At 45.4% G+C, this 24,833-nt stretch overlaps 1 protein-coding gene across 1 annotated transcript in view; it reads right to left on the bottom strand.

The window, feature by feature from the left end:
* cc2d1b (coiled-coil and C2 domain containing 1B) overlaps nucleotides 1-24,833 on the bottom strand; it is a 153,682-nt gene that overhangs the window by 74,804 nt on the left and 54,045 nt on the right. Inside the window, exons 11-12 of the mRNA XM_072510886.1 lie at nucleotides 13,292-13,364; nucleotides 2,420-2,541 (exon numbers count right to left, since the gene is read on the bottom strand). Of these exons, the coding sequence (XP_072366987.1) occupies nucleotides 2,420-2,541; nucleotides 13,292-13,364 (195 nt within the window). The remainder of the gene's footprint in view (nucleotides 1-2,419; nucleotides 2,542-13,291; nucleotides 13,365-24,833) is intronic.

Here is a 24,833-nt window from a genome sequence, read left to right as displayed (position 1 = left end):
TCGATCTTATGTATGCTTCCTTATTCATCTTAGCTAGTCTCACAATTTCACCCGTCATCCTTGGTTCCCTAATCTTGCCATTTCTATCCCTTATTTTCACAGGGACATGTCTGTCCTGCACTCTAATCAACCTTTCCTTAAACGATTCCCACATTTCAAATGTGGATTTACCCTTAAACAGTTGCTCCCAATCCACATTCCCTAGCTCCTGCTGAATTTTGTTATACTTGGCCTTTCCCCAATTTAGCATTCTTCCTTTAGGACCACTCTCGTCTTTGTCCATGAGTATTCTAAAACTTACGGAATTGTGATGGCTATTCCCAAAGTAATCACCGACTGAAACTTCAACCACCTGGCCGGGATCATTCCCCAATACCAGGTCCAGTATGGCCCCTTCCCGAGTTGGACTATTTACATACTGCTCTAAAAAACTCTCCTGGATGCTCCTTACAAATTCTGTTCCATCTATACCTCCAACACTACATGAGTCCCTTCAATGTTGGGGAAGTTAAAATCTCCCATCACGACCACCCTATTGCTCCTACATTTTTCTATAATCTGTCTACATATTTGTACCTCTACTTCACACTCGCTTTTGGGAGGTCTGTAATAAAGTCCCAACAATGTTACTGCACCCTTCCTATTTCTTAGCTCTACCCATATTGCCTCAGTGCTCGAATCCTCCATCATGCCCTCCTTAATCACAGCTGTGATATAATCTCTGACCAGTAATCCAACTCCTCCACCTCTTTTACCTCCCTCTCTATCCCTCCTGAAGCATCTATACCCTGGGATATTTAGTTGCCAATCTTGCCCTTCCCTCAACCAAGTCTCAGTAATATCAATATCATATTCCCAGGTACTAATCCAAGCCCTAAGTTCATCTGCCTTACCTGCTACACTTCTCGCATTGAAACAAATGCATCTCAGACCACCTGTCCCTTTGCGTTCATCATCTCTTCCCTGTCTACTCTTCCCCTTAGTCACATTGAGTTTATTATCTAGTAGTTGTCTTCTCTTCAGCTATACCTCTTATCTTGAGTTAGCCTAAGTGGACCAATAATTGATTAACATAATTGTGTCATTTCTAATTGAGGCATCTTGAATAAAAGCCTATCTGTTCCTTCAGTCAAGGTTAAACCAGTGAATGTTATCTTTTTAGCCTGTCCAGTAAAGGAGCATTTTACGAGTGCTTAAAATGTTTTGAGAATTATATAATATTTTTTGTACTTATAACAAAGTTATGAATTGTGTTACAAATTACATTACCAGCCTTACTAACACATCTATTAATGAATCACTGACTAGTTAATTGTCAAACATTTAAGGTTGTCTAACTAATCTGGCTAGTTTCCAATAATGGAGGTTTCGTTTTGTTTTTAAATGTCAATTTAGCACAAAATGCTAAACAACACGAGTTCAGACTACAAAATTATAGTCACACTAAAACTATTGATTTTGAATCTACCAACAGTATGAGTAACCAGCTGTTATTTTTTTCTAAATCGGGTACTCTTCATAAATGAAATAGCAGGATTTCCTCAATGGTTGAAAAAAACTCAGAGCAATGAAAAGCAATGAAATCAGGAATGGTATAATTTCTAAAATATCAGAATTTCATCCATGATAGAAAAAATGGTAGCCTCCTCACCCTCCAGTGAGGTCATTTGTCCTCACACCCCTTTGGGGGCGGCATGGTAGCACAGTGGTTAGCACTGTTGCTTCACAGCTCCAGGGTCCCAAGTTTGGTTCTGTCTTGGGTCACTGTCAGTGTGGAGTCTGCACGTTCTCCCCGTGTCTTTGTGGGTTTCCTCCGGGTGCTCCGGTTTCCTCCCACAAGTCCCGAAAGACGTGCTGTTAGGTAATTTGGACATTCTGAAATCTCCCTCTGTGAATCAGAACCGGCACCGGAATGTGGCGACTCCGGGCTTTTCACAGTAACTTCATTGCAATGTGATTGTAAGCCTACTTGTGACAATAAAGATTATTATTATTGTATGGAGATATGTTTCCAGAAATCACAAGGTACTTGGTACCATCCTTCCCTGACTCACTTTTCCAAATGCCTCTCGTTGAGGTAGCTTCCTGTACTTCCCCTCCCTCCTCTCACATTTCCCCTTTTTTGCCTGGGTCAAAACATCTCCTGCCCTCCAGGCTTCGGTCCTAAAGCCACTATAGACTGCAATAACAGACAAGCAGATATTGATACTAGAGTTGGTGCATGTGCGTTGGATGGGGGTGGAAAGGTGATTAGGTCAAGCAATGACAGATTTCCAGCTCAAATGAAATATCTTGGCTTCGTTATAAAGAACAGACACCTTTGGCAAGATATTGGAAGGAAGCTGGTATCCACTTGCAAGAAAGGAGAAAAGGGACCCAGAAAAATCAATTTGTTCTGCAAGTTTGATCAAAGCAGTACCTCATCCTCCGTTGCCACCTCCTCCTCAATTTCTGCTGTCGCTAGTCCAGATGCTGCTTCAAGTGCTCCAACAATACCATGATCTCCAGATGTTTCTTCCACCCCTGGTATTGGTGAGAATCCTAAAGGAAGACAACACTGATTATCCATTTTGAAGTTAATTTTCTGGTTGCAGATAATTTCACTGTACATCAGTTTCATACCACATGTAACTTTAGAAAGTGTTAAAGCAGCCAGGTTGACCCAATCCAAGATTTTCAGCTCTCTTACTGTGAAAAATGCTGAGCACAACCTAATTTTAAAGTTATAATTACAATTTCAGTCAATACAGCTTGTCTGATGAACTTATTGAGCAATTACTCACTTATTTCTAAAACAACTACAGTTTAATAGCAAGTTTAATCAGACAATGATTAATGTTTGTGTTGCTGTCAATGAAACTGGTCTTGGGTGATAATGCTGAAACAGCATTATTGAAGTCATTAGAACCAAAGAGGGAGCGGAGTTGTAAGTTACATGAAGATAAATTCTTATTGTGTTCATTTAACAATTTATACAGAAGAGAGTTTGGTGAAGTAACTCAGGAAAAATAAATTATAGATTTCTATTAGTGGGCTGGTTTAGCACACTGGGCTAAACAGCTGACTTTTAAAGCAGACCAAGGCAGGCCAGCAGCACGGTTCGATTCCCGTACCAGCCTCCCCGAACAGGCGCCGGAATGTGGCGACTAGGGGCTTTTCGCAGTAACTTCATTTTTTGGGGCAGCACGGTAGCATTGTGGATAGCACAACTGCTTCACAGCTCCAGGGTCCCAGGTTCGATTCCGGCTTGGGTCACTGTCTGTGCGGAGTCTGCACATCCTAGTGAAGCTTCCGTGTGTGCGTGGATTTCCTCCGGGTGCTCCGGTTTCCTCCCACAGTCCAAAGATGTGCAGGTTAGTTGGATTGGCCATGATAAATTGCCCTTAGTGTCCAAAATTGTCCTTAGTGTTGGGTGGGGTTACTGGGTTATGGGGATAGGGTGGAGGTGTTGACCTTGGGTAGGGTGCTCTTTCCAAGAGCCGGTGCAGACTCGATGGGCCGAATGGCCTCCTTCTGCACCGTACATTCTATGACAATCTATGATATTAATCAAAAACAGGGCAGGACTTGACTAGCATACTACAGCTCTTAGGCACAGGTTGATACTGCCTCCATTCCCTTCCTGTAACTTCTTCTTCCCTTTGGACAGTAGGCACTACAAACAAATGTCAGTTTCAAATTTGATGTCCAACTTGGAGTCAATGAAAGGTCCTGCTTATTGATTCATAAGCCATAACCCAGAGCATGATCAATTATGTTATTGCATTCCAATTGGCTTAAGGGATGCGTGATCAATGTGTTATTGGTCTAGGTGGGCATGATCGATATCTAATTTGTTTCTGGAAGATGATGGCTATCTACTGGCCCTCTAAGATGTCAGTTACATGTGGGACCATCCTCTCATTAAGGTCTGTTACTTTACTTATTTCTGGCCAAGATCAAATAATGTTTTACGATATCTTCCTTGCCCATTTGTCCAGGAAGGAGCAGGTATGCTGCCATGCCTCATGACTGATACCCAATGTTTCAGACTTGCTTAATTGGTGCAGGATCCTCATTGAATCAGACCCTTATCACTAACAGTTTTAAAGAGACTGTTTTGGTTCATTTCTTGTGGTTATGGAATGAGTGCCTTTTAAAACAAAGGGCTGAATGGAAAAGTTGCTTAGAACCTGAAAACTAAAGATTACACAGTAGTAATATAAAATATTACAAAATGGGTAGTATTTAAAAGTTAGACTGTGTGCATCAAATATAACTGTACATCAGTTAAATAGCATTTTAAACATAAGGTATTACAGTCTCCTTATTCATTCACTTAATATAGTCTGGAGTGATAAAAGTCTAAAAGGAGTATACAGTCAATTCTAGTCACACGCTTTTATGAAGTTCACCTAATATAAGGATTGCATCGAGCCAAATACAATTTTTTCCCTAAAACATGACAAAACGACTTCCAGTGACGGGGATGTGCCGAGTTGTCGCACATCAGGCGGATCGCCTCCATACGACAGAAAAATAGGTGCTTTTGGCCAGATTAAGCCTGAAAAATCAGACTTAAACATCAAAATGCCAGGAAGCAACAGCTCATGAGGCCACAGGGACACCAGAAACTGCGGCAAGGGACAGGAGCTGCGAGCAAATTGGTCGGTGGACCCACAAGGCGAGGGGTCCTCAGCCTCCCCAAAAGAGAGAGACCGCCGACCCAGAAATCAAGTTCCCCTTACTGTGGGCCCCTAACAAAGGGAAATCTTGGAGTGCAGGATGCATCCACATGGTAAATATGGTTGATCCCACAGGAGGAGGGGGACAATAAGCCCCCCCATCAGGATAGTCAACTGGAACGTCAGGGGACTTAACGACCCAGTGAAAAGATCCAGAGTCTTCGCCCACCTGAAAGCTAACATAGTCTTCCTCCAAGAGACTCACCTGGGGAAAGACCGACTGTCGGTAAGAAAGGGCTGGGTGGGACAGACCTACAATTCACGTGATGGGATGAGGGGTAGCCATACTACTGAGTAAGCGGACAGGTTCACCGCAACGTAGATGGCTACGGACCAAGGGGCATGGTACATCGTGGTCAGCAGTGTCTTGGACGGGACACCGGTAGTTCTGGTAAACATGTATGCGCCCAAATGGGACAGAATTAATTGAAAAGACCATGGCGGAAATCTCCGATATAGACACATACCAACTGATCATGGGGGTGGAGACTTCAACTGTGTACAGGACCCACGGAGGGACAGGTCAAACCCAGAACAGGGAAAACGGCAGATATGGCTAAGGAACTGGAAGCATTCATGGAGCAGATGGGGCAGAGGACCCATGGGTGGTTCATGCACCCGCGTGAGAAGGAATTCTCATTTTTCTCGCCAGTACATAAGGTCTACACCCGTATCGACTTCTTTGTAGTGGGGAAATCAGTGCTTCCAGAAATAGAGCGGAATACTCCATGATTGTAATCTCCGACTACACTCCACATTACATATTGAGATTGGAGACGGGCTGTGCCCAACACCCCACATGGAGGTTGGACGCAACTCTCCTGGCCGACAAGGTCTTCTGCCAGAAAATATCACAGGCCCAGGCGAGTACGTCATTAAAAACCGAAGCGGGAAAGTCTCACCATCCACATTCTGGGAGGAAGTAAAGGCTATGATTACAGAAGAAACAATCGCCCCCATAAGGCTCGCAGAGACAGAGAATCATAGAATTTACAATGTAGAAGGAAGCCATTCGGCCCATCGGGTCTGCACCGGCCCTTCAAAAGAGCATCCTACTTAAGCCCACGCTTCCACCCTCTCCCTGTAACCTGACCTTTTGAATTCTAAGGGACAGTTTATCATGGTCAATCCACCTAACCAGCACATCTTTGGACTGTGGGAGGAAACTGGAGCACCGAAGGAAACCCACGCAGACACGGAGAGAAAGTGCAAACTCCACACAGACAATTACCGAAAGCAGGAATTGAACCCAGGTTGCTTGAGCTGTGAGGGAGCAGTGCTAACCACTGTGCCACCGTGCCACTCTGGAAGAGGGTGGCTAGGCAGCAACTGATCAACTCCATCCTGGAGGTCGACAGACGGTACTTCGAGTCCCCGACCGTTGAACTTCGGGCGGAGAGGAAGAAGCTACAAATGGACTTTAACCTGCAAACCACCAGAAAGCAGTGCACCAACTCCGCGAGACACTGGGGACTTTTACAAACACGGAGACAAGGCTAGCTGCCTGCTGGCTTACCAGCTGAGAAAGCAGGCAGCCATGAGGGAAATAGCCCAGGTAAAGGATAGCAGAGGCAGACTGGTAGCTAAACCAGAAAAGGTCAAAAAGCATTCAAGGCTTTCCACCGGGGACGGTATACCACTGAGCCCCCCTGATGGGGACTCGGGGATGAAACGGTTCCTCGATGGACTGGATATGCCAGTCGTGGGGGACAATAGACGGGGGTAACTGGAAGCACACTAGGATTGGGAGAGGTCATGGAGAGCATCAACTCCATGCAGGCAGGGAAGGCGCTGGGACCCAACGGGTTCCCGGGGACTGCTCCAAAAGATTTGCGACAGCACTGGCCCCACATTTGCGGGAAATGTTTGTAGACTTGCTAGCAAAGGGCACCTGCCTCCAATGCTAACACAGGCTACCATCATATCGTTGAAACCCAAAAAGGACAAAGACCCAACGGATTCCAGATCATTCAGACCCATTTCGCTTCTCAATGTACACATCAAAATACAAGTCCTGGCCAAGCGGCTGGAGAACTGTATCAGAGGTGGTCGCAGAAGACCAGACGGGCTTTAAGGGTAGACAGCTACCTGCGAACATTAGGCGCCTGCTGAATGTGACAATTACCCCATTCAGGGAGAGAACACCAGAGGTGATTGTTTCCCTGGGCACCGAAAAGGCCTTCGACAGTGGAAATACCTCATTGAGGTACTAGAGCGGTTCGGGCTAGGAACAGGGTTAACTACTGTACAACGCCCCCAAGGTGAGCGCATGGACCAACCCCACCGGCTCTGAATACTTCCAGCTACTCAGAGGCACAATGCAAGGATTCCCACTGTCCCCGCTCCATTTTGCCCTGGCCATCGAGGGGGGGGGGGGGGCCTCACTCTATGCGGATTACCTCCTCTACATCCCGGACCGGACCGGCAAAGCGGGCACGAAAGAAATCATGAAGCTCCTGGGAGACTTTGGAGCCTTCTCGGGCTACAAACCCAACCTGGGCAAAAGTTTTCCTGGTGAACCGGAGAGGGGGAGGGGCAGAACTGGAGAGTCTACCATTAAAATTGGCCAAAACATGTTCCTTTCCCTGGGGATCACGATTGCCCACAACTGGACACGTATCCACAAGTGCAACCTGACAGCACAGTGGTTAGCAGTGTTGCTTCACAGCGCCAGGGGCCCGGGTTCGATTCCCACCTTGGGTCACTGTCTGTGCGGAGTCTGCACGTTCTCCTGTGTCTGCGTGGGTTTCCTCCTCCAAGTCCCAAAAGACGTGCTTGTTAGGTGAATTGAATATTCGGAATTGTGTCTTATAGTTGGTGGACAGGTTTTTAGGAGTCAGTTGGTGAGTTACTCACAGCAGGTTCCTAGCCTTTGACCTGCTCTGGTAGCCACAATATTTATATGGCTAGTCCAGTCAATGGTAACCCCAGGATGGTGATCATGAATGATTCAGTGATGGTAATGCTATTTAACGTTTAGGGGCAATGGTTAGAGCCTCTCTTGCCGGGAGATATTCATTGCATGGCACTTGTGTGGCGTGAATGTTACTTGCTACTCGTCAGCCAAAGCCTGGATATCGTTCAGGTCTTGTTGCATTTGGACTTGCACTACTTCACTATCGGATGAATCTATGCCATTTAGCACGGTAGGAGTGCCCCATGACACAATGGAGGGTTTCCTCACCGTGGAGACTCGGCTTTGCCTTCACAAGGACTGTGTGGTGGCCACTCCTACTGATACGGTCATTGACAGATGCAACTACTGCAGATAGGTTGTTGAGGAGGAGGGTAAGTATTCCCTCCTGTTCGTTCCACCACCACTTGCTGCAGTCCCAGTCTAGCATCTATGACCTTAAGACCAAACCAGCTCAGCCTGTGGTGGTACACTCAGCCACTCTTGGTGATGGGACAATGAATTCCCCACCCAGAATACATTCTGTGCCCTTGCCACCCTCTGTGCTAGTTCTAAGTGGTATTCAACATGGAGGAGTACTGATTCATCTGCTGAGTATAGGGAAACTGTAATCAGCAAGAATTTTATTTGCCCATGTTAACCTGATGCCAGAGTCGATGTTCAGGACTCCCAGGGGAACTCCCTCCCATTGTACACCTCTGTGCCACCATGTCTGTGGGACAGGACATACCCAGAAATGATGGTGTCTGGGACATTATCCGCAAGGTATGATTTCGTGAGTATGACTATGTCAGGCTGTTGCTTGACTAGTCTGTGAGACAGCGCTCTCAATTTTGGCAGAAGCCCACTGTTAGTGTGGCTGACTTTGCAGGATTGACAGGGCTGGGTTTGCCATTGTCGCTTCCAGTACCTAGGATAATGTTAGGTGGTCCATCCACTTTCATTTCTTTGTTTTGTTTCGTAGCGATTGAATTCAGCTGAATGGCTTGCTCGGCCATTTCAGAGAGCATGTAATAGTCAACTACATTTCTGTGGGTCTGGAGTCACGTGTAGACCAAATCAGGGAAGGATGATAGGTTTTGCTCCCTAAAGGACATTACTGAACCAGTTGTTTTTTCAAAAAAACTATAATTGCCAATGGTTTCATCATTAGGGGCTGGTTTAGCACAGGGCTAAAGAGCTGGCTTTTAAAGCAGACCCAGGCAGGCCAGCAGCACGGTTCAATTCTCGTACCAGCCTCCCCGAACAGGCGCCGGAATGTGGCTTTTCACAGTAACTTCATTTGAAGCCTACTTGTGACAATAAGCGATTTTCATTTCATTTCATTTTTTTTTCATTTCATTATACTTTTAAATCCAGATGTTGTATTGAGTTTGGTGGAATTCGAACCTTGGGTCCTCAATTATTAACCCAGGTCTCTGGGTTACAAGTCCAGCGACAATAACACCTCTGCCACCTCATAATTCCCCTCAAGAAAATGGATATCTTCTCGAACTGCTGCAATCAATGTAGATTACAGATCTTGCAGGAAGTTTTATAACAATCCTGCAGACTCGCGATCACCATTACTGCCACTCGCTGTTTATTCCAGGCTTACCTAATTTCATTTAAATTCCCCAATTGCTGGGATGAGATTTAAACTCTGGTCTCCAAACCTATTGGTCTGAATTAGTAGCCACTATCATAATTACTCTTTTACTGTATCAATGCAATTGTCTAATTGTTTGTTCTTTCATGGGATGTGCAAGTCACTGGCAAGGCACACTTTTGTTGCCCATTCTTAATTGTCCTCGAGAAGGTCATAGTGAGTTGCCTTCTTAAAATCACTGTAGTCCTTGTGGTATAGGCTTATCCATTGTTGTTAGGAAAGGAGTTCATAGAATCCCTACGGTGCAGAAGCAGACCTCTCGGCCCAATGAGTCCGCATCGATCCTTGGAAATAGCACCTACCAAGGCCCACCTGCCCACCCTATCCATGCAGCCCCTCCTAACCTTTTGGTTGCTAAAGGGCAATTTAGCATGACTAATCTACCTAACCTGCACATCTTTGGTCTGCAGGAGGAAACCGGAGCACCCCCATACAGACACGGGGAGAAGTGCAAACGCCACAGAGACAGACACCCGAGGCTGGAATTGAACCCAGGTTTCTTTTGCCCCAGTGACAATGAAGGAACAACAATGCAGTTCTAAATCAGTATGGTGTGAGCTTGGAAGGGAATTTTCAAGTAATGGTGTTCCCATGTGTCTGCAGCCCACGTCCTTCTAGGTGGTAGAGGTTGCAAGTTTGACCTCTGCTGTTGAAAGAAGCTTGGGGAATTGGTAAATTCTGAACAAAGATTAGTCAAAACCTGTTTATAACTACATGTCTGGTGAACATCCATAAAAGAAACAAGATAAATTCCACCTTTACTGAGTCAGCCAACTCAGTGATAACTCTCTCACCAAGTCAGAAGGTTGTATATTCAGGTCCCACTCAAGAGACCAGAGCTCATGTTCTAGGCTGACACCCAAGGGTGTGTCGACTTTGGGTTCAGATGTTAAATTGAGACCTATGTCCTCAGGTGGTTGAAAAAGATCTCATGGCACCAATCAAAACAGAGTAAAGATCTCTCCAATGCCCGTGCCAATGTTTATGCCTCAACCGACATTAGTTTTAAAATAATTAACTGGTTGTGTTCTCACTGGCAGTTGTGGGACTTTACCGTGCACAAATTAGCCTCTGCATTTCCTACATTACAAGAGTTACAACACTTTTTTAAAAACATTTTTTTTTTAAATTTAGAGTACCCAATTCATTTTTTCCAATTAAGGGGCAATTTAGCGTGGCCAATCCACCTACCCTGCACATCTGTGTGTTGTGGGGGCGTAACCCATGCAAACACGGGGAGAATGCGCAAACTCCACACGGACAGTGACCCAGAGCCGGGGAGTTGCAACACTTTTAAAGTACTTCATTAGATATGAAGCGCTTTGTGGCATCCCTAGGTTGTGAAAGGCCCTTTGTTCACACAAGCTTTCCTTAGTTTGATCCTTATTAAAAATAATCAACAAATAAAGCTTCATCACCTTTACAAATTGAGATAAAGCGTGACTTTAGGGGGAATTTCCCACTGCTGTATGTAAAATAATATTGACAGTCCCAGAGGACCATAGATACATAGAAGATAGGAGGAGGAGGCCTTTTGGCCCTTCGAGCCTGCTCCGCCATTCATCACGATCATGGCTGTTCATCCAACTCAATAGCCTAATCCTGCTTTCCCCCCATAGGCTGCTCATTCCTTTGAGAGCTGACTGGTGGTGATTTAACCGGAGGGTCACCACACCTCAGGTGAGGGACAAGGTTGAGAAGGTGGGGCTTTCATGAATAACCTCAGCCGGTAGAGGAGTTGAACCCGCGCTGTTGATGTCACTCAACATCACAAACCAGCCACCCAGCCAACTGAGCTAACTGACCCCCAACTGCTGTGTATATGGCATATATACAATGATGCACAACTTTGTCTGGTGTTTGTGGGGCAAGAGGGGTGTAAAGGAATTCTTGGCAAGAGATTTTTCCATGAAGTACACTGGAAAGACAGTGACACATTTTCCAAGCAGGTTGCATACATAAGCTGTTGGTTGTCGAGGATTTGGAAATCAAACACACGTTAGTTGATTTAACTGCAGTATGTGATTTGCTTCTGAAACATGCGGTTATTGCTGAAGCTCACTTTTACATGGGTGTAATTGTTTGCTTACTTCCTGTCTTTCCTCAAAAAGGAGAAAGTTGCAGAGTACAAGGCTATTTGGGGATTTTTAGTTTTCACTAAGTTTGATACATCATTTCCTTTGCTTTTTCCCCCTCATAATTGTTACATTGTTTTAATTCAATTCTCTTTTCAACTCCTACTACTGAAGTGAATTCCAGTTTCAGTTCAAATACTTCATCCTCACGATCCCTGCAAATAAGAGGAATTTGCATCCTGTGAGTATAAAGTGTAGTTGTCAAGTAATTATCAGGATGAGGCAAGCCTACACCGCATACATAGATACACCGCATACATAGGTTGCAAGGAATCCTTGCTCACTGAATTCGGAATTAAAGCTCTGAATAAAGAAAGTGCATGGAAAAATCCTGCAAGCTCACATGCCTGATTCACAGTAGCCTGTACTCTATACTAGTCTCTTGTGATGGACACACGAACTGGCAAGATGTCTTTAGAAAAAGGAAACCTTTACACATAAATACACTATCATTGCACTCAGTGTGTCACTGCCAGATGTACTAATTGACATACTGTTGAAGATAACCAAAAATCTGATAAACCATGATATTGAGATATTTATGCTGCATTGGGCAATTGGATATACATAAAACGGAAAAAAAATGAAGGCTATGGGGAAAGAGCAAAGGAGTGAAAATTATTGGATGGCTCTTTCAAAGATTCGTCATGGACACAATGGGCACTATGGGCTCCTTCTGTGTTGTATAATTTTATTAAAACACTTACTTGAAGTGAAGATTTTCTTTTCATATCTTCCATTCTTATGCATTGTAGTGAATGTAGGGACTCACAGTTTACAAGAAACATAAATTAGGGCGACACGGTAGATCACTGGTTAGCACTGCTGCCACACGGCACTGAGGACCAAGGTTCGATCCCATCTTCGGGTCATGGTCTGTGTGGAGTTTGCACATTCTCCCAGTGTCTACATACACTCATCCTCACAGCCCAAAAAGATGTGCAGGGCAGGTGAATTGGCCACATTAAATTGTCCCTCAATTGGGGGAAAAAAAATTGGATACTCAAATTTTTTTTAAAAAAACATAAATTAGTCAGTTTTACTTATTTATAAAGAAGAAAAATCGCATTAGCCAAAAACATCCTGAAGGAGCAACCAATATATTTTTGCCAGGACTGTTTTAAAAGAAATAGATATAGAAAAAATGTTTCCAATTGTGAGGGTATCCAAAACTAGAATCCAAAACTCATGAATATAAAGTATTCTGATAACAACAATAGGGAATTCAAGAGAAATCTCTTTACCATGTGGTAGAAATGTTGAATGCACAACTGCAAGGAATTGTTGAGGTGTACAGTATAGTTTCATTTAAAGAGAAAGTTAGGCAGTACGAGGTAGAAAGAAATAGGAGGATATACAGATAAGGTAAGGAAATGGAGAGGGATAGGAGGAAGCTTGTGTGGAGCATAAAAACTGGCGGTGACCAGTTGAACTATATGACCTGTTTTTGTGCTGTACTTTCAATGTAATTGTGTCAGTCTTGCAGCCTTTTCATTGCCTCCATATTCTAAAACTACAAAGGCACTGTTTAGCATGTTAAATGTGCTGACTCTATTGAGCAAAAGGTAGATACATCTCATTAAAGCACTACACCAAGTATACTTAATCTTATCTCAGTGGAAAATAATTTATTAAAACACTTAAAAAGCCTTGAAGTATAAAAGTGAAAAAATATACAAAAATATAAAAATGGAAACTTGCTATAGTTTATGGCAGACAAAAATAATGAATTATATTTATGCAAATCTTGCAATGCATATAGGGGAAATCATGTTAACACAAATGCGCTCCATAAAAAAGCAGCAGAAATTATATATACACAAACATTAATTCCTTTTAAGCAAAGACAAATATTTACATCATTACTTACCTGGGGGTACAGGAAGATCTGCAAAATCCACTTTCCTTCCTGCTTTGTGTGCTCGAATGGCATCTTGATATTGCTTCAAAATTAACAAAAAGGTGGAGATTATTTTTCTCATATTCCAAAGGAGTCCTATTTTCTACTGGAACTCTAATTAAAACCACCTCCAAGAAGCTTGGGGCTATCCGATTTTGTGCCAGATAACGTACTGCACTTTCGCAACTCTTGGAAACCTTATAGAATCATAGAGTTTACAGTACAGAAGGAGGCCACTCGGCCCATTGAGTTTGCACCGGCCCACAGAAAGAGCACCCACCTACGCCCACGCCTCCACCCCATCCCCGTAACACCACCTAACCTTTTTTTGGACACCAAGGGAAATTTAGCATGGCCAATCCACCTAACCTGCACATCTTTGGATTGTGGGAGGAACCCGGAGGAAACCCATGCAGACACGGGGAGAATGTGCAAACTCCGCACAGACAGTGAGCCAAGCCAGGAATCGAACGTAGGACCCTGGAGCTGTGAAGCAACTGTGCTAACCACTGTGCTACCATGCTGCCCAAACTTCCCAAACCAGAAATGCTTACTGTCGTTGGAAACTAGTGCCTCTCTTGCATAGGTCAAAAGAAAGATTGTTGAATATTCTCCAAACAAAACTATCTTTCCTGTCTTTAGTTACTATCGTCAAAGGTCCTCACATGTTTCTTCTTCCATTCTTCTTAAGCTCTAAATAGACTTGCGTCATGACAAAGAATTGTTAGCTAGCTGACCCAAAAGGAATTTTTGGTTGAAGCCAAGCAAGAGCAGGTTTCTGCTGAATCAGGTTCAGGAGATTTAGGGGTGACCATAGGAGGACAGACAAACAACATGGCCCTTCAAAGCTGCTCTGCCATTCAATGCAGTCTAGCTGATCTGCTGCTTCCACACTTCCCACCTGCTCCCTATAACCCTTCATTCCCAGAGGTCAAAGCTATCTATGCTGCCTCAAAGGCATGAACTGATAAAGCACCCACAGCCCTCCAATGCAGAAAAATCTAAATATTCACAATCCTGAGTGAAGAAATTATTCCTCATCTCGGTCCTAAATGATCTACCCCACATCCTGAGATTCTGTTCCCAAGTTCCAGCTTTTCTAGCCAGGGGAATCAATCTCTCAGTTTCTACCCTGTCAAGCTCAAGAATCTTGTATGTTTTAATGAAATCACCTCTCATTCTTCTAAACTCCAGAGAATAAAGTCTCAATTTACTCAGCCTCCCATCATAAGGGAACCCTTTCAACCCAAGAGCTAACCTTGCGAATCTTTGCTATGCCATCCAAAGCAAGAATATCTTTCCATAGATATGGAGGCCGAAGCAGTATATAGTAATTCAGATATGGACTTCCTGTGGCGGCCATGAAGTGAGAGGTTGCGTATTTGGTAGCTCCTGCGCGTGGTGGACTTTTGGGACCTTCCCCCCCCCCCCCCCCCCCCGACTTATGGGGGATTTGATTGGAACAACTGGAGACTAGCGAGGTAGAGAGGAGGAATCCCCCACTGGTTTATGGAGTCGTGGACCAGAGGTGGTCTGCAAAGAAGAGATTGTTGAGCAAAGAGAGTGGAGTCTGCAGCACAGGATAACATGGCGGAGGCTTAGGAGCTGGGATCGTCGGCCCAGTGGTCAATGGAGCAGCTGGTAAAATTCCTACAGGAGAGCTTCACCAAGGGAAGGCAGGAGTACCTGGACCTGATTAAGACAGGAATTGATCAGGTGGAGCAAAGATTGGAAGCGCAGGGACTACCGATCCAGACGGTGGAAGAGGTGGTGGCTGAGCACGAGGACCAGCTAACCGTGATGGCGGCGGAGATGGAGCTGATGAGGGATCACCAGAAAAAGCTGCAGGAGAAGGTGGAAGATCTGGAGATGGGCCGAATGGCCTCCTTCTGCACTGTAAATTCTATGATTATCTATAGCAGGTCGCGCAGACAGAATTTGAGGATTGTTGGCCTCCCGGAGGGCATCGAGGGATCGGACGCAGGGGCATACGTGGTGCGAATGTTCGACAAGCTGCTGGGCGAAGGTCCGTTTGCTCGACCCTTGGAAGTGGACAGGGCGCACAGCGCTTGCGAGGAAACCGCGGATGAATGAGCCGCCGAGGGAGATGGTGGTAAGAATGCACCAGTCCTGGATAAGGAACAGATCTTGAGGTGGGCCAGGCAGACGAGGAGCTGCAAATGGGAGAATAGCGAGCTGCGCATTTACCAGGACTTGGCTGCAGAGCTGGCCAAAAGAAGGGTGAGCTTTAGTTAAAGCAAAGTTAAATCGGCCCTCTTCAAGAAGGAGGTGAAATTCAGCATGCTGTACCCAGCTCGTTTGTGGGTCACTTACGAGGCTCAAGAACTTTATTTCGGATCGTCAGATGAGGCGATGATCTTGTTAAGGACAGGCAGGTGATGGAGGACGATGAACTTGGGGGCGAATAATTCTGTACTTATGCTGCTAAATTTCTCTTCTTTATGGGCTGTGTATGTAGTGTTTTTGTTCCAATATTTTGGGCAGTTGTTCAGTTTTGTATGCGGGCTAACTTTGTTCTTGTGGGGGGGGGGGGGGGGGAAACTTTCTTCTTTGTGTGTTTTGGGGATTGTGCTGTCTTACATATGTATGTTCGAGCCTTTTTAAAGCTGGGGGGGGGGGGATCAGTGGGGAGTGGACTACCATGGGCGTGGGCTACCATGCTAGCTGGGCGGACTAGCTCACGGAAGCGCAGTGGGGGGTGAGGTGACAAGTAGGATATGGGGGGTTGGGGTTGTTGTTTTGTTAGTGGTGGGGGGAGGGGGGAATTGTTCTGCTGACAGGGGAGGGACTGGTGCTGGGAGACAAATTGGAGGTTGAGGACGGTGAGCGCCCGGGGGCGGGCCCGAGGAGGTGCGGGACGCGAGCTGGAGGCTGGCCTAAGAAGGGTGATGGTTGATCGGCAGGGTGGGGGGGTGGGGCGCTGTGTGTGTGTGTGTGTGTGTGTGTGCGTGTGCGTGCGCGCCCCGACCAGGCTGATCACATGAAACATGAGCGGGCTCGCGTATTCGCGCATTTGAGGAGGTTGAAGGCAGACGTGGCAATGTTACAAGAGACACACTGGAGGTTAGTGGATCAGACTAGGCTAAGGAAGGGGTGGGTCGGGCAGGTATTTCATTCGGGGCTAGACTCTAAAACTAGGTGGGTTACGATATTGATTAATCAGCGGGTGTCATTTGAGGTAGGGAATATAGTGGCGGACTCGGGAGTAGGTATATCATGGTGAGTGGGAAGCTGGAGGGGAGCGGTGGTACTAGTGAATATTTATGCACCAAATTGGGATTACGCGGAGTTTATGAGGCGGGTACTAGGGAATATCCCAGACCTGGACTTGCATAAGCTGATCATGGGGGTGGCACTTCAATACGGTCATGGGGAGCTAGAGGCGGGTCTGTAGGAGGATGCTTTGAGCAAAGTCAACATGTCGTCATCTTGTGCCAGGCTCAGCCTGCTACAATTCAAGGTGATTCACCGGGCCCACATGACGGGGGCGATAGACTATTTTGTGTTTAGAGTAGGCGGGCACAGTGGGAGATGGGGGGGGATGGGTTACGCACTGAACTATGTTTACATTTGCATTTGTGTCATTTATTGTTATAAAAATGTTTTTTTGTTTTTAAAAAGGAATTCAGATATGGTCTCAAAGTCTCATACAATTGTAGCTGCAATTGTGTGCAATCAGCATGCACCTCACTTCACATGTCCTTGTTTTGCAAGTGTATCACTTCAGTCATACCGGTAGGAAAAGAACTATGCAGATAGAAATCAACAAAATGTGGCATCCCTGCACGTGGGCAGTCATCAAAATGTTTTATGGACCACACTCCAAATCAGATAGGCCGCAACCCACTGCTATATTTCTTTGCAGCCCCTTTATGTCCTCCTCACAATTCACCATTTTCACCCAGCTTTGTATAAGCAAACTTGGATAGATTACTCTCAGTCTCTACATTTAAGTTATTTATATAGATTGAAAATAGTTGAGGGCCCAGCATTGATCCATGTGGCTCCACTAGTTACACCCTGTCAACTTGAAAATGCTCCATTTATCCTTGCTCTCTGCTTACTGATCACTAATCAATCCTTCATCCATGCTAATATGTTACCCCCAACTCAATGAGCCCTTATCTTGAATCTTAATCTTTTGCGTGACACCTTACGGGAAATCCCTTTTGGAAACCCAAATCTACCATTTCTCCTTCATCTACCCTATTAGTTGCATCCTTAAAAACTAATACATGGGCAGCACGGTGGCACAGTGGGCTAGCCCTGCTGCCTCACGGCGCCGAGGTCCCAGGTTCGATCCCGACTCTGGGTCACTGTCCGTGTGGAGTTTGCACATTCTCCCAGTGTTTGTGTGGGTTTTGCCCTCACACCCCAAAGATGTGCAGGCTAGGCGGATTAGCCACGCTAAATTGCCCCTTAATTGGAAAAAATTAATTGGGTACTCTAAAAAAAACAAATTTTATTTAAAAAAAACATTTGTGAAACACAATTTCCCTTTCATAAAACTATTTTGATTCTGTCTGGTAATACTATGATTAGCTCAGTACATTGTTAAGATTGCCTTAATAATAGATTCCAACAGTATTTTGATTACTTCAATTCATTTATGGGATGTGGGCATTTCTGGGCCAGGATGTATTGCCTATCCCTAATTATCTTAGGGAAGGTGGTGTTGAGCTGCCTTCTTGAACAGTGCAGTCCCTGTTCAGGAGAAAGTTCCAGGATTTTGATCCAGCGTCACTGAAGGGACAGCAATTTATTTCCAAGTCAAGATGGTGAGTGACTTGGAGGGGAACCTCCAGGTGGTGGTTTACCCAGATATTTGCTGCCTACGGAGCTCTGGTGAGTTCCTGCAGTGCATCTTGTAGATGGTACTCACTGCTGCTGTGAATCGGTGGTGGTGGGAGAGAATGTTTGTGAAGGGGTGCCAATCAAGTGGGCTGCGTTGTCCTGGATGGTGTCGAGTTTAGAGTGTTGTTGGAGCTGCACTCATTCAGGCAAGTGGGGATTATTCCATCATACTCCTGGCTTGATGCCTTGTATTTCGTGGACAGGCTTTGGGAAGACAGGAGGTGTGTTAATCGCCACAAGATTCCTCACCTCTGACTTGCTCTTGGAGGCACAATATTTATATGGCAAGTCCAGTTCAGGTCCTTGTCTATGGTAACTCCCAAGATGCTGACAGTGGGGGATTCAATGATGATAATGCCACTCAAAGGGCGATGGTTTGATTCTCTCTTGTTGGAGATCATCATTCCCCGGCACTTGTGTAATGCGAATTTTATTTGTCAACCCAAGCCTAGATATTGTCCAAGTCTTGCTGCACTTGCCCATGGACTGTTTCAGTGTCGAGTCATCGCAAATGGTGCTGAACATCGTGCAGTCATCAGCAAACATCCCCACATCTGCCCTTATGTTGGAAGGAAGGTCGTTGATGAAGCAACTGAAGATGGTTGGGCCTAGGGCACTACCCTGAGGAACTCCTGCAGTGATAACCCAGGTCTGAGATGATTGACCTCCAACAACCACAACCATCTTCCTTTATGCTAGGTATGACTCCAATCAGTGGAGAGTTTTCCCCCATTCCTATGGACTCCAGTTTAGTCAGGGCTCCTTAATGCCATACTTCATCAAATGCTATCGTTATGTCAAGGGCAGTCACTCTCACCTCACATCTGGTATTCTATTCTTTTTGTCATGTTTGAACCAATGTCGGAAAATGAGTGGCCCTAACGGAACTAAACTGAGCGTCAGTGAGCAGGTTATTGCTCGACAGTGCTGTTGATGATCCATTTCATCACTTTACTGATGTTGGAGAGTAGACTGATTTGGGAGGGCGGGCGGTGTATTTGTCCTGCTTTTTGTGTATAGGATATACCTGGGCAATTATCCACATTGCCGTGTAGGTGCCAGTGTTGTAACTGTACTGGCACATCTTGGCTAAGGACATGGCAAGTTCTGGATCACAAGTCTTCAATATTATTGCCGAAATATTGTCAGAGCCCATAACCTTTGCACTATCGAGTGCCTTAAGCAGTTTCTTGATATCATGTGATGAATCAAATTGGCTGAAGACGGTCATCTGTGATGTGCTTTAGCCTTGTCTTTAGAAATGATGTTCCGGGCTCCTCCATCAGGAAGCAGAGATGGACCGTCCACTTGGCACTTCTGACTGAAGATTATTGCGACTGCTTTAGCCTTGTCTTTAGAAATGATGTTCCGGGCTCCTCCATCATTGAGGATGAGGGATATTTATGGATCCTCCTCCTCCAGTGAATTGGTTAATTGTCCACCACCATTCATGACTGGATGTGACAGGACTGCAGAGCTCCGATCTAATCTGCTGGTTGTGGGATTGTTTAGTTCTATCTATTACTTGCTGTGTATGTTGTTTGGCAGGCAAGTATTCCTGTGTTGTAGCTTCACCAGGTTGACACTGCATTTTAAAAAACATTTTTGTATTTGTTGGATAGGGGGCCAGCCATATCCAGCCCCACCTCTCCACCCCCCCCACAACAGTATAAATTTGACCCTATGTCCAGTTCTCTCTAGCTTTGAGAAAGAGTCATCCAGACTCAAAACGTTAGCTCCCTTCTCTCTCCACCGATGCTATCAGACCTTCTGTGATTGTCTAGTATTTTCTGTTTTTGTGTCTTTTATGATATTTGATCAACATCCCCACCATTTCCTCATTCCCGATGATAATTTCTTCTGGTGCTGCTCTAGGGGACCAACGATCATTTTTATATACACTTAGAAAACCTTTTATAATCCATTTTGATATTCATATCTTGTTTAATTTCATTTAGTTTTCCCTTTTTAAACAACTTTTGCTTGCCCCCCCTCCCACTCCCACTATGCAGAGAATGCTAGAAACAGCGAGAATGAGAACGGAGCAATTGGTTGGAGTGTATTTTATTTGTTTTCCTCATTTATCTTTAAAAACTGATACAATGTATAGGTAACTGTAAAGGTTTTTATAATAGCAGTAGTAAAGTTATCGGGAGCAGTAGAGTTTATTAATTAAAATGAAGATAATAAATAATAAATAAAATGCCTAAAGCGATAACGACAAACCCTGCAACGTCCTCCTTACTAACATCTGGGGGCTTGTGCCAAAATTTGGAGAGCTGTCTCACATAGTCATACCTTACAGACAATATCCCAGACACCACTATCACCATTCCTGGGTATGTCCTGTCTCACCGGCAAGACTGACCCAACAGAGGTAGCAGCACAGTGGAATACAGTAGGGAGGGAGTTGCCCTGGAAGTCCTCAACATCAACTCTGGAGCCCATGAAGTCTCATGGCTTCAGGTTAAACATGGGCAAGGAAACTTTCTGCTGGTTACCACATACCATCCCCAATTAATCAGTACTCCTCCATGTTGAATACCACTCAGGGCACTGAATATACTCTGGGTGGGGGACCTCAATGTCCATCACCAAGAGTGGATTGGTAGAACCACCACAGACCGAGCACTAAAGGACATAGCTGTTAGACTGGGAACCAACAAGAGGCAAAAACATATTTGACCTCATCCTCACCAATCTGCCTGCTGCAGACTGTCCATGACAATATCGGTTAGGGTTAGATCAGATTAGTCTTTCAAATGTTTGGGGAAATAATTTTTTTCTTCTCTTTATTAGTTTATGATGAAGTGGGAAATGGTTCAAAAGGGCACTTGGCACAGAAGATGGCTGCCTGACACACAAGATGGAGACACAGAAAATAAAGCAGACATAACTGATGCCTGGAGTCCAGCGGGGTGCCAGTAGGACAGATAGGAACAGATCCAGAACAAAGGAAGATTAAGAAATACATAAATGCGGGACACCATTTGAATAAAGCGGACTTCAGCCAAGGTGTACACAATGATCTGCTAATACGAATGTCTTGGGCCATTTCCTAAAACAAAGGGACAATCGATACTACCTTCCTGCTGCTGCCTGTAACCTGTTAAACCTCTTTGACTGCGGCCATGTGTAAATGGCAAAATGTTACAAATAGCGATATAAAACGTTTAAAGATAACAAGGTGATAATTGTTTTGTATCTGAGCTCATTGTGAACCCAAAGTGGCTGTTTAAAGATAACAAGGTGATAATTATTTTGTATCTGGGCTCATTGTGAACACAACGTGGCTGTTTAAAGATAACAAGGTGATAATTGTTTTGTATCTGGGCTCATTGTGATAGCGATGTACAATCTATAAAATGTTTAAAGATAACAAGGTGATAATTGTTTTCTATCTGGGCTCATTGTGAACCCAAAGTATAAAATGAATGACTGCCATTCAAACCGGGAGAAAGGCTGGCTACTGTACCGCGGGGTACGTACGCTTTCTCCTGAAGCTTCGTGTAACAATAAAACTGCATTTATTTGAACACAGCAAGTCTGACTCTTGAAGTGGTTGATTTTTCCCACAACATATTGGCGTAGTCTGGCAGGGTCTTACTTCTGGTGAGTTCCGATCGAAGGCCTCGATCGGAAAGCCGGGGTAAAGATCGTTTCGAATCTGCAGGAGTCAGACAGGTCAAAAGGTGCAGTGTAAAATAAGGTACCTATATAAGCATAGTGATATAAGTCTTGACTGTATAGTGACATGATAATAGATCAGATTTGGTACTAACTGCTGATATTATTAAAGATTTGTGGCTTGTGCTGTTCAACAAACGGACAAGGTAGTGCTGCCCCAAACGCCCAGCCTTAGACTGGCTGTCAAGAGGAGGAATCTCCCACGCGAAGGTCAGGATTTGAAGTGGGTATTGAGGCACCAAAGGCACTAAGGATTGTGAAGCACAAGTGGCAGAAATCAGCTAACCCCGAACTCTGTAGTGGCGAACAAACTCAAGAGTTCTTGTATGAAAGTAGAGCATAAGTTGGGTACTGGGCTGTCCAATGTCTTATTAGCGGTGCGGAAAAGGAGCTGATCAACTCTGACCTAGAGCCGCACTCCGGTGGAGAAGCACGTTGCCGAGGTGGTAATAGTGGACACTGAGTATAAGTCAAACCCTGAGAGACGGTAGCGATAGCGCGGTGCTGGAATAGTAATAGTGGCTGGGGGGGTAGTGAAGTCCCTTCAGTAGAGAGCACATTTTGCTAGGAGGCAGCTGCGGCTGTACAGACGGTGCTAGGGTAGTAATAGTGGCTGGGGGGTAGTGAAGTTCCTCCAGTAGAGAGCACACTTTACTCATAGTAACCGGGGGTATTGAAGTCTGCATAATGGCAGACAATGATATAAAAAGGGGATCTGCAGATTCATAGATTATCATAGAATTTACAGTGCAGAAGGAAGCCATTCGGCCCATCAAGTCTGCACCGGCTCCTGGAAAGAGCACCCTACCCAGGTCAACACCTCCACCCTATCCCCACAACTCAGCAACCCCACCCAACACCAAGGGCAATTTTGGACACTAAGGGCAATTTATCACAGCCAATCCACCTAACCTGCACATCTTTGGACTGTGGGAGGAAACCGGAGCACCCGGAGGAAACCCACGCACACACGGGGAGGACGTGCATACTCCGCACAGACAGGTGCAAAGATTGCTGAAGGCGGATTGGCGAATTCGAAAGGGTTTGGGGAAGAATACGGGATTTGGTCCTTTATAAATCGAGAGTTCGACAGCAAGGAGGTTGAGCAGAAACTTTCTAAAACTCTCGTTCGGCCTTACTGGAAGTTCTGTGCCGGTTCCGGGCACCCCAGCTCAGGAAGAATGAGATGGTTTTCGAGAGAATGTGGAAAAGATCTTCGAAAACAGTTACAGGACTTGAGTTCCCATGGGATAGACTGGAGAAATTGGGATTAATCTCCCGGGAGAAGAGAAGATTGGGTGGAGGTTTGATCGAAGTGCTGAAACACATTAGGGCTCCGGACAGAGTAAACCGGGAGAAGCTCTTCTCTCAGAGGATCGTGAGTCTTTGGGACTTTCTTCCCCGGTGATCTGTGGAGGCCAGGCCATTCGATTATTTTTACGGCATGGTGAGATAGATTCTTGACCACTAAGGGCTCTCTTATCGAGACATATATGAAAGACAGACAAGTGTTGATAAAAAAGATGAAGAAGGACGGCTGGGACACTTCCCAGACCTTAGAACAACAGAGGGGTTGGACAGACAAAGAGAAGAGAAACAAGACTAAAAAGATAGGGATAATATTAGTACATCAATTAGCAAGACTAATTGAACAAGTAGGTACCTCTACTGAAAAGTGGAAGGAAGACAAAGAGAAGATCAGGGAATTAGAATCTAGAGTAAGGGAACTGGAAAAACACAACCACGTGTTGAGAGAACAACAAGGGAGCGGGGAAACTGATCCCCTACCCCCTTACGAGCCCACACAGCAGGGGCCAACCGCCCCTCCGGCAGGGTGGGGTGCGTTAGAATACAATTTAGCGCCAGTAACCCGAGGGGGAACAGAGGCGCAGCCAAAAGCGAATTATAAACCCTTTACCCCAGGTGAGAGACAGCAGATAATGGCTTCCCTGGGCAAATTACAACCCAGAAGCGCAAACACAAAATTCTGGGAAGAATTAGACACAATCTGGGTAGGTCACCAGTTACACCTAAGAGACGTACACCAGCTGGTCAGGGCAGCCTGTCCAGCAGATAAGTGGAGGCAGGTAGCTGGCGGACCCGCCACTCCTGCAGCCCAGGATTATAATGGGGGACGGTGGACACATGCCGTCGCTTTAACCGCAGAGATAGATGCACAGCAGGACCCCTTCGCCCAATTCAAAATGGAAATCCAGAGAGTGTTAGGGAATGCTCCCACTAACTGGAGCAAGATCACTACCACAAGACAGCAGAAAGGGGAAGGAGCTTCTGAATACGGGGAACGATTGATTGTTCCACGTGTACAAAGAGTGCTCAGGGCAAGGGAACCCATGCCATGGGGATCGGGCGTTCATCCAAGCTTTTAAAGATGGACTCTCTAGTGCCCACCAGGCTATCCTAAAAATGGGAGTGATTATGTCCCAGGATTACGACGAGTTGGTAGAGTGGGCTAGCGGTGTACAGGTAGAGGAGAATTCCCAGGTCAGAGCAAGACCAGAAAGAGTAGCAACCCCCAGTTACGGGACCTGGGCCAAGCCAAAACTGACCTGCCACAATTGTGGCCGGCAAGGGCACTATGCGAGGGATTGCGGGGCCCCACAGAAAGGAGAAAGACCAGGAGACAGTAGGAAGCATTGCAGCCACTGTAATAAGTATGGGCACTCAGAGGCAGTGTGTTGGCAGAAGCATGGGAGACCCCCGACCCGATCCAGGACCACCTCAGAACCGGAGGGATCACGGAACCCCCGAGGTCAGCAGGGCTGACTGCAGCCCCCACTCACAAAGGGTAAAAAGGAAGGAAGAATTTATGTGTCTGCACTAGTAGGGGGGCAGACAATGTGAGATGCTAGTGGACACAGGAGCATCCATATCTGTTACCAACCTACTCTTACCCCATACAAACAAAATGATTCACCTAACCGGGATAGGA

The sequence above is a fragment of the Scyliorhinus torazame genome, chromosome 7 (genome assembly GCF_047496885.1).
Source record: "Scyliorhinus torazame isolate Kashiwa2021f chromosome 7, sScyTor2.1, whole genome shotgun sequence".
Lineage (NCBI taxonomy): Eukaryota > Metazoa > Chordata > Chondrichthyes > Carcharhiniformes > Scyliorhinidae > Scyliorhinus > Scyliorhinus torazame.
This window is presented reverse-complemented; position numbering and strand designations above follow the sequence as displayed.